Consider the following 9,453-nt stretch of genomic DNA (forward strand, 5'->3'; position numbering starts at 1 on the left):
ATGTGTGTGTGTGTATATGTATGTGTGTGTCTGGAGACGGCGGCGGACACGCGAATATCTCCGCGTACGGAGCTCAGATTTACACGCGGAATATCCATCACTCTCGAGGCTGATTTCACTCTTCCCTGCGGACAATGGGGAAAACGAGCCATTCTTTGAATACTTGAGGAGTGACGACAACTTTCCTCTGCTCGTCGGACTTCACGGCGGAAGATAAAGCGTGGAGCAAGAAGAAGAAGAAAGAAAGAGAGAGAGAGAAAGAGAGAGAGAGAGGGGGAAATAAAAGAAAAACAAACTGGATTTAACAATGCACACGGATCAGCTTCCCGATCAGCATGTGCAGTTTTGAGCACCGGGCAGTTTGGAGTCTCTGCAGCGGGGACACTGAGCGATGTTGTCTGCGGAGATGCGTTGTTTGCTGAGCTTCATGTCCATGGATGTTGCGGCTCGGTCGGGCTGCACACGGAGCCTGTGGGTGGCTGTGATTGGACCGGACACAGACTGGGGCTGACTGATGTTTGACCGAGAGGAAATGTTTTCTTTTTTTTTTGGGGAGGCAATCGATATGAGTTACTGGCGCACGCGAGGAGGGGTGGTGGTGGGGGGGGAGAGATGCCAGTCTTCACGAGCACACGTACCACTGTGAAGACGGAGGAGGAAAACATGCAGGAATAAGACGAGGATTTATATTTTTTATTTTTTGAAATCTTGGATTTAAATTCAAAAAGCAGAACAGAGACACCTTCTTCTCTCCCGCGGGCCTTTATTTGTTTAATGTAATGTGTTTTATTGCCTTTACAAACTGTTAACAAGTGGATGTGGACAGTTTGCTCCTGCACTAAAGTTGTTTTTTTTCCTCCTTTCTTGACTATCATGCATGTGACTCTGGTATCGCATTATACCGGATTATAAAATAGAGATTTTATGGACTATCACACCGATAACTAACATATCCCACCTGGACTTTTATTCTGAAAATCGCATGTTGAGTTGTGGGACTTTTTTTTTTTTTTTAAAGGAAAGAAAACAATCAGCTGCTTAACTTTGAAATCCAGTAAGATGTATTCACAGATGCCGGGCAACATGGCAGTTAACTGGGTTGTGTATTCTGTGTTTTTGCTGCCGCTGTTCGCGGTGGGGACCGCCTTCTCGGGGGTCTTCAACGCCACAGACAGAGACATTTTCACAGATGACTTGCTGCAGGTGAAGCTCACACAAGACAGAGCTGCTGAGCATTGGAAACTCCAGTCTACTGCCTCCCATCCAAACCTGTATTTTAACCAGGTGGATGTGTTGCACTTGAGGCAAAGGTCCTCCACCACCCACAGTCACATTTTTAAAGTCATCCGGGCGGCTGTGCTCACCATGTTGTCTAATGTCCCTTTTTACATGCCCCCTGTGAAACATGAGGAGTTTACAAGCAAGTGGAATGAGATTTATGGGAACAACCTGCCTCCCCTGGCGCTCTACTGCCTGCTGTGCCCTGAGGACTCTGCGGCGCTGCAGTTTCTTATCAAGTTTATGGATAGGATGGCTGAGTACCCTGACTGGAAGGTGACCAGTGCCCCTAACGACGAGGTCCCCATGGCGCACTCTCTCACCGGTTTTGCTACTGCTTATGACTTTATTTACTCTCAGCTCGACCAGCGCAGACGGGATGTTTACCTGAAAAAGATTCGCTCTGAGACAGAAGAGCTGTATGAGCTCTCCAAGTACAGAGGGTGGGGGAAGCAGTATCTCCAGAATCATCAAACCACGAACATTTTAGCCATCCTGACCGGTGCAATAGTGGTCGGATCACACGACGACCCGGAGTCAATGATCTGGAAGCAGGTGTCGGTGAACTACATGGAGAAAACTATGTTCCTCCTAAATCACGTAGTTGACGGGTCCCTGGACGAGGGGGTAGCCTACGGGAGCTACACAGCCAAGTCCGTCACGCAGTACGTCTTCTTAGCTCAGCGCCACTTCAGCATCGACAACATGCAGAACAACTGGCTGCGGGGACACTTCTGGTTCTATTACGCCACCCTGCTGCCGGGCTTCCAGAGGACGGTCGGCATCGCGGACTCCAACTACAACTGGTTCTACGGGCCCGAGAGTCAGCTCGTCTTCCTCGACACGTTCGTCATGAGGAACGGGACGGGCAACTGGCTGGCTCAGCAGATTAGAAAGCACAGACCCAAGGACGGTCCCATGGGGCAGTCGTCCGCCCAGCGCTGGGCCACACTTCACACAGAATACATCTGGTACAACTCCCACCTCACACCGCAGCCTCCCCACAATTTTGGCAGAGCGAGGATGCATATTTTCTCAAACTGGGGCGTGGTCACCTACGGAGCGGGGCTGCCCAACGGTCAGGGTAATACTTTTGTCTCCTTTAAGTCTGGCAGGCTGGGTGGCCGCGCAGTCTATGATATTGTCCATGACAAGCCTTACTCCTGGGTGGATGGCTGGAACAGTTTTAACCCCGGTCACGAGCACCCGGACCAGAACTCTTTCACATTTGCCCCTAATGGACAAGTGTTTGTATCTGAAGCACTTTATGGCCCAAAGTACAGCTACCTGAACAATGTCCTGGTGTTCAGCCCCTCCCCCACCAGTCAGTGTAACGGTCCGTGGGAGGGTCAGCTGGGGGAGTGCGCGAAGTGGCTGCGCTGGACCGACGAAGGGGTGGGTGACACCAGAGGGGAGGTGATTGTCGCCTCCTCGCACGGGGACACCATGTTTGTGAGTGGGGAGGCGGTGTCGGCGTACTCCGCCGCCATGAGACTAAAGAGCGTGTTCAGGGCTTTGGTTCTGCTCAACTCGCAGACGTTGCTCGTGCTCGACCACGTGGAGAAGTTGGGCGACTCGCCCGTGAAGTCGCTCAGCGCCTTTTTCCACAACCTCGACATTGACTTTAAATACGTCCCTTTCAGATTCATGGACAAATACAACGGCGCGATGATGGACGTGTGGGACGCCCACTATAAAATGTTCTGGTTCGACGCCCAGGGTCACAGCCCCGATACCAGGATACAGGAGGCGGAGCAGGCGGCGGAGTTTAAGAAGAGGTGGACTCAGTATGTCAACGTCACTTTCCCAGTGACGGGGACAGTCAGCAGAGTGGCTTATGTTTTACACGGGCCGTATGTCAAAGTGTCCAACTGTAGATTTATGGATAATAGCAAAAACGGAGTGAGGCTTTCTTTAACCATAAACAACACAGAGAGGATCGTTTCTATAGCGACCAACTATAAAGACATCGGGGCCAGGTTGAATTATTTAGGATTCGGAGGTCACTGCAAAGTTGAGGACAGATATCAAATCACTCGATTCGGCCTCGGGACTCAACTCATCCCCAAACAAATCAGCAGTGATAATCAGCTGTTCGACTTTGGATTCACAGTCAACGTGATAGCAGGGGTCGTTCTCTGTGTGGCCATCGGATTTCTGACCATGCAGAGAAAGTTTTATGTGTGCTTCAGCAGGCTGATGCGTTACGCCCTCCTCTCTGTGCTCATTCTGTGGATAGCCGAGCTGCTGTTTGTGTCTAACAGCTGCGATCAGCTTCTCTGTGGGGTAAAATGGAAAGGTGCGGGTGCCAAGAGCGAAGTAAACAAACAAATCAGATTGTACGAGCAGCGCCGGCTCCCGCTCCCCACCGTCGTCATAACAACCCTTCCCGGATCGGGATCGGAGATACTCAAGCATCTTTTCTACAACAGCTCGGACTTTGTTTACATCAGGGTTCCCACCGAGCACGTGGACATCCCCGAGACCGAGTTCGAGTTCGACTCGCTGGTCGACGCCTGCGAGTGGTCAAGGTCAGACGCCGCGCACGGACGCTTTAAGATTATTCAGGGCTGGCTGCACTCGCTGGTCCACAACACAAAGCTGCACTTGCAGAATATTCAGCTGGCGGAGGGCGGGGGCAGGGTCAAACAGCTGCAGAGGGTCGGCCCCTCCAGGGACAGGAAGAAAAGATCCAGGAGGAGGGAGCCGGCGTCTGAGCTGAAGGGCAAACTGAGGGCCAGTCTGGACAGAGATGCAGAGTACATCAGGGAGATGAGACGCCACGTTGTGGAGTACCCCGATGCCAGGGTTGTCCTCAACATGCGCAGTGGAAGCTGGGCCCTCAAACTGCCTTTCCTTCAGGAGGTGGTGGGACCCTCCTTGAGGACAATCTACTTGGTGAGAGACCCTCGAGCGTGGATTTATCTCATGGTCTATAACAGCAAACCCAGCCTTTACTCCCTTAAAAACATCCCCCAGCACCTTTCCTTGATATTCAAGGAGGATGCCGTCAGGGATGGGTGCCCGAGCGTGGCGCCAGAGTTTCAAACAATCCGGAGGCTGCTGTCCCGCTCGGAGACCAACCCGGTCCTGATACTGGCTCATCTGTGGCTGGCTCACACCGCAGCGGTGCTGAGGGTCAGCGAGGGCCTCCCCGAGGAGTCCTACCTCCAAGTGAGGTTTGAGGACGTGGTCAACTTCCCGCAGGAGACGGCGGAGAGCATACACACATTCCTCGGGGTGCCCGTCTCACCCGCGGCCCTCAACCAACTCATTTTCACCACCTCCACGAACCTGTACAATCTGATGTACGAAGGAGACATTTCACCCGCCAATATTAACGTGTGGAGACAGAACATGCCCCGAAAGGACGTCAGACTAATAGAGGATGTGTGTGGGAGCGTGATGAAGAGGCTGGGTTACGCCCGGTCTGCCAGTTAACCTACTGCTGCTGGTCAGCTGATGTTGAGCTGTCTTGTTTTACTGTAGCTGCACATCCAGTTGTGTAAAGTTGTTTTTGTTTCGTGTTTTTCTTTCTTTTGCACTGACATTAAATTTTAAAAAGACGATGTTACAAGTTGAGGGGGGGAAAAAGCTGTGTAGCATTGCTGTCCGTGTTAAAAGTTTTTCTTTGTGTCAGCTGTATTTGTTTGGGTGTGTGTGTAAGGTGTTGTACCGACTACAGCAACAGATGTCGGTGAGGGAGGAATATTTTACATTAAAATAGGTGGAAGGGAGCTTCTGTTATTAGTCTTCTTCCCACAGCAGCTCTGTTCACTTTAACTTGTAGCGCTCTTTTATTGAGCGAGACTTTAGACCTTTGCTGTTTTTACATGCAGGGGGGGAAACGCCACTGAGTTTCAGCACAAGTTTTGTGTTACCGCAGCGTCGTAGAACAGCTCTCAGTGAAGATTTTATTTACTGTGTCTCTTAGTGAGAGATGAAAAATTAGTTGTTTTTTTTTCTTCCACCCCCCCATGGCTAATCTGTGATGTCAGAAAAGATGTTTGTGCAAAATTCATATCTGTTATTACAGGGATTATGTTTGGGGAGGGGGTGGTGGTGGGTGGTGGGGTATTTACTGGTTTGTAACAGATGAAGCTCATTAAGAAATAAGACTCATATTTATTGACAGTCTCGGTTTCTAGTTTGTAGCTTTGGGAGACTAATTTGGCTGTCATGAATTTTAATATCTGAACTATTGAGTGCTGTTTCCCTTTAAAACTGTTAAAGAAAAAGATAAAAAATGCTGCAATGTACAAGAAGACGACAGCGGCGCTTTATTGTTATGATCCAGACGTGTAAATGATATGGATTGTAGTTTCATCACACCAGTGGAGGGACTTTATTTGAAGCTCAGTGATGTCATGACAGTTTGATGGCTTAGCACTTTCACAGAGACTCTTTTGATTGTATGTGGGATTCAGTGCATTTCTTTCTTTCAAAGCTAACTTTTACTGTATGTACTTGATTAGCTCGGAAATCTTAAACCTCGGAAGACATTTAAACCTCTGAAGATGTTATGTCTAGAAGTATTTATGGGTTCCAAAGACACATATCCCAAAGGATCAGGAATGAATATGATTATTGTAACTCCCTTTGGCATTTATTGAATTAGATCAGAGGGAAGTGCTTAATGGGGATCAAACTAAAAAAAAAAAAACAGAAAAGCAAAAAAAAAAAAAAAAACTGTCAGCCTTGACACATTTCTAGTCAAAGCAATTTCCAAAGCATCCCCTTCAGCTACTCATATTAATCTGCAAAACGCCACAACTGAGGCTTACCCTGTGTTATATTGCTGTGCTGTCTTCACCATAAACGCCTGGAGGAAATTCAAACGGCACAAAGTTTCCATTTCTCAGATATCCGATGATCTTTTTTGGGGCTTTTGTCTTGAAAGAGTTCAGTGAGCAGTGGATTAAAGGGGATGAATATTAAGTATAGCTAAAGAAAAAAATAAAAACAAACAAAAAAAGAAAAAATTAAAGGGGGACCATTTCTACTATGTGATGTTGTTGCTCTTCGGCCTGGGCAGAAATGTACACTCCACTCCTCAGTAACCTTTGATGCTGTCTTGCTTGAACATTTCTGTAATGTAAATGGATCACATATAACATGCACATGGTGCACTCAATTATAGACTCTCCATTGCATCTGTATGCAAAAACAAACAAAAAAATGTATATCTTTATATATATATAAATATATATATATATATATGAATATAAAATAAAAAAAACATACTGTGGCCATTTTGGAAATATCCATCTTCTCTCAGCTAGAAACAGTCCTGTTTGTTTTCTTCTCTATGAACACTGAAACCCTTGACTGCCTGGAAAACCCGTTTGATGTTTGTGGTCTTTGAATGTGTAGACTTGGCAGACATGCTTTCACTTTGGTGTTGCAATCCTGTTACCAACTCTGTTTTGTATTTGCTCGTGGGGATATGGTTCCTTGCTTCTGTGGCCTTGAATTACAATCATTTCTTTCTAACGGTTTTTCTGTGGGCTCCGGAGCAGGAGGTGGAGAGGATGTAAAGAAAAATAATAAATTCATAAATATATTGGCAACCAGTCTTTGTTTGGCTGTTGTGAATCATCTTGCACTACGATAATGGTTCGTAGCGTTGTACGACATCAATCCTCATTAGCTGCAGATATTGCTATTATACTCGTGTTAAACTAGCTATTATCTATCGCTACAAAAGCCGGAACATATATTTTAATTTGCAGATGCTGTCTTTCACTACGGTTGCTGCTAACTCACTAGTCAGACGTCTACTCATGCAGATGCCTCTGAGCTGCCACAATTATGAAGCGGCAAAGTCTCCATTTTATTAGATACGGATGACAGGAGCCTAATTGCTTATATGGATGACGTGCATGACAAGGAGGAGCCAACAATTAAAAACATGTCGGGAAATTCTTCTGCCATGCTCTGCGACTGCGACGGGAACCTTAACAGGAGCAAGGCTCCGAAAAGAGCACATGCCTCATCTCATGTTTCAGAACGGTCTCAATGAGTCAGTCATTTCATTACTCATTTGTTCTTGATCCCTCCTGTAACACTCCAATGCTTGGCAGCGTCCTCTAATCCTTCTATGCAGAGGAACATTATTCTCTGCAACAGAAAGAAAAAAGAAAAGAAAAAAACCTCAGGCAAATGCTTTGGAAGGGAGGTTTCTACAAGTCCGGACTTGCACTCCCTGGCTGTTGAGCAAGCTTAGATTGATTCATTGTGGATCTGGGAGTGACTGGGAATATTGGTGCATAAATAATCCCCCTATCAATACTTTCACTTCCACTGATTCACACGTTAACTCTCACGGGAGCTGTTGTTGTTATTAGATTTTGTGGTATGATTGTGTCATGCAAATATGTTGTTTACTCTGCTACTTATATTTAACGGATATATGTACCAGTTTAGATTAAAGTTGTTACTTAAACCAACCAAGAGAGATTTTCCCTCTAAACGTCTCAGATTTGATTGAAGGAACGAAGTCAGGCCAAGTCGTTTCAGCCAATTTGTGTGTTAGTACTTTGTTTTTTCTTCTTTCCTTTGTCTTTATTCATCTCACGACCCCTCGATCCTTTGACAGGCCCGAACCCCTAAATAAAGAACCACTGGGCTAATAATGTAGAAACCTTTTACTAATAACTAAATTCATTTATTAACTGCATTGATGTTAATTTATCATTTACTAATTAAGCCGTTATATGACTGAGAACAGCTTTTAGGTCGCCAAGTTGTGAAAAATCTCCTCAATTTAGAAAAAAAAAGTGTTTCAATTGGTAAAACACGATTTAATTAAGCTTTTTCAAATCAAGTTAACAAGTTAGATTAACACAATTGCTTTAAATCAGCTGTACTTAATAATCTGATTGCTTTCAAATGTACTGTTTCCATTAATGCAACTTAGATTTTCCAATTTTTTTAACTCAATTATTTGCTTAACGACCAAATTTAGGGGAAAGTCGTTTTATGCAGTAACATCAGTGCGTCGTTTTAGTTTGTTAAATACAATTAAAATACTGTGCAAAAAGCAAACAAACATAACCTGCTATTATCTTTACGGTCACAGCACGGTTTTTGGACCAACATATTTTCATTAAATGCATAAAAAGGTTTTTATCATTGCGTCTCTCTAATACAAATATGCACAAAAAGCAGAAGTTATTAGGATCAAAAAGGTTATTTTGCTTCACTATTGATTCACACAAGCATTGAAATCTTTTCCCATACAAACCCCTCTCAACAGCTGCAGCTCTGGTGACATGATGGCTTTAAAGACAGTAAGAAAATCCTGACCTTCTATCGAAGACTGGAAGGAGTTAGAGGATTTATCTAGCATTAATAAAGCTAACCCCTTTCCAATAGTCCACCTTTATATATAGGGTGTATTTAATACTTGAGCAACCATTAACAATCTATTAACCCTTTACAAAGAGTGGCTTATATAAAAACAGCACCCTCTTTAACATTGGGCTTTTAAACAGGACGCTACATAAAGAGCTAATCAGGCTAGTCCACACATTAACTTAAAGTCTGCATAGATAATGTCTACCAATTAAATTTAATGGCTTTCTACAGACAGGGTAAAAAATAAAGCTCTACGTCAGAGTGTGTTTCCATAGAACTGATTTCCCATCTGAAAATAACGCCGCGGACGCCGGCTGCACGGAGAGACAAACACGCTTTGTGGAAAGCCTTTTGATGTCTGATCACAAGAGGCAGATTTGCAGAACTAATTTAAGATGGAAGGTTGCCTCATAGATAATCTCCGATGTTTGATAACCAATACGTAATCATTGCATGAAATAAGGTTTCACAGAGAACGTGGTGAAAAGCTGCGTTATGATCTAATCCCATGCAGCAGCTGTGGTAAGTGATCAAGTAGCTTCCTCAGACTATTAAGTACACGGAGGTTATCCAGATAGAAAGGGGCGAGGGTGGGGGGGGACTCAATTTCAGCTGAGTAGTCATACCCTTCCCTGTTCCACCTTTATCTTTCACCACTGGTGAGTCCAAGTCCCGGGAGAGCCTCTCCCTCGCCGGCAGCCATCGCTCCTGCCACTGCTCATTAATTAACCTTTGCTGCAGCCACCATCAGTCAGAGAGCAGCCTGATATTCTGGAGAGGAGTAATCATCGATACTGTATAAGTCTATTGTGCCGC

General features: G+C 45.4%; 1 protein-coding gene across 1 annotated transcript; it reads left to right on the forward strand.

The window, feature by feature from the left end:
• The first annotated feature begins 7 nt into the window (after positions 1 to 7).
• dselb (dermatan sulfate epimerase like b) lies at positions 8 to 6,851 on the forward strand. Its single transcript, XM_023431502.2, has one exon. It carries the CDS (start codon positions 1,060 to 1,062, stop codon positions 4,717 to 4,719), a length of 3,660 nt encoding a protein of 1,219 aa, XP_023287270.1. The 5' UTR covers positions 8 to 1,059; the 3' UTR covers positions 4,720 to 6,851.
• The last annotated feature ends 2,602 nt before the right edge of the window (positions 6,852 to 9,453 follow it).

The sequence above is a fragment of the Seriola lalandi genome, unplaced genomic scaffold, assembly GCF_002814215.2.
Source record: "Seriola lalandi dorsalis isolate HSWRI2012SDOR001 ecotype SW California unplaced genomic scaffold, Sedor1 jcf7180002054923, whole genome shotgun sequence".
In the NCBI taxonomy this organism is placed as follows: Eukaryota; Metazoa; Chordata; class Actinopteri; order Carangiformes; family Carangidae; genus Seriola; species Seriola lalandi.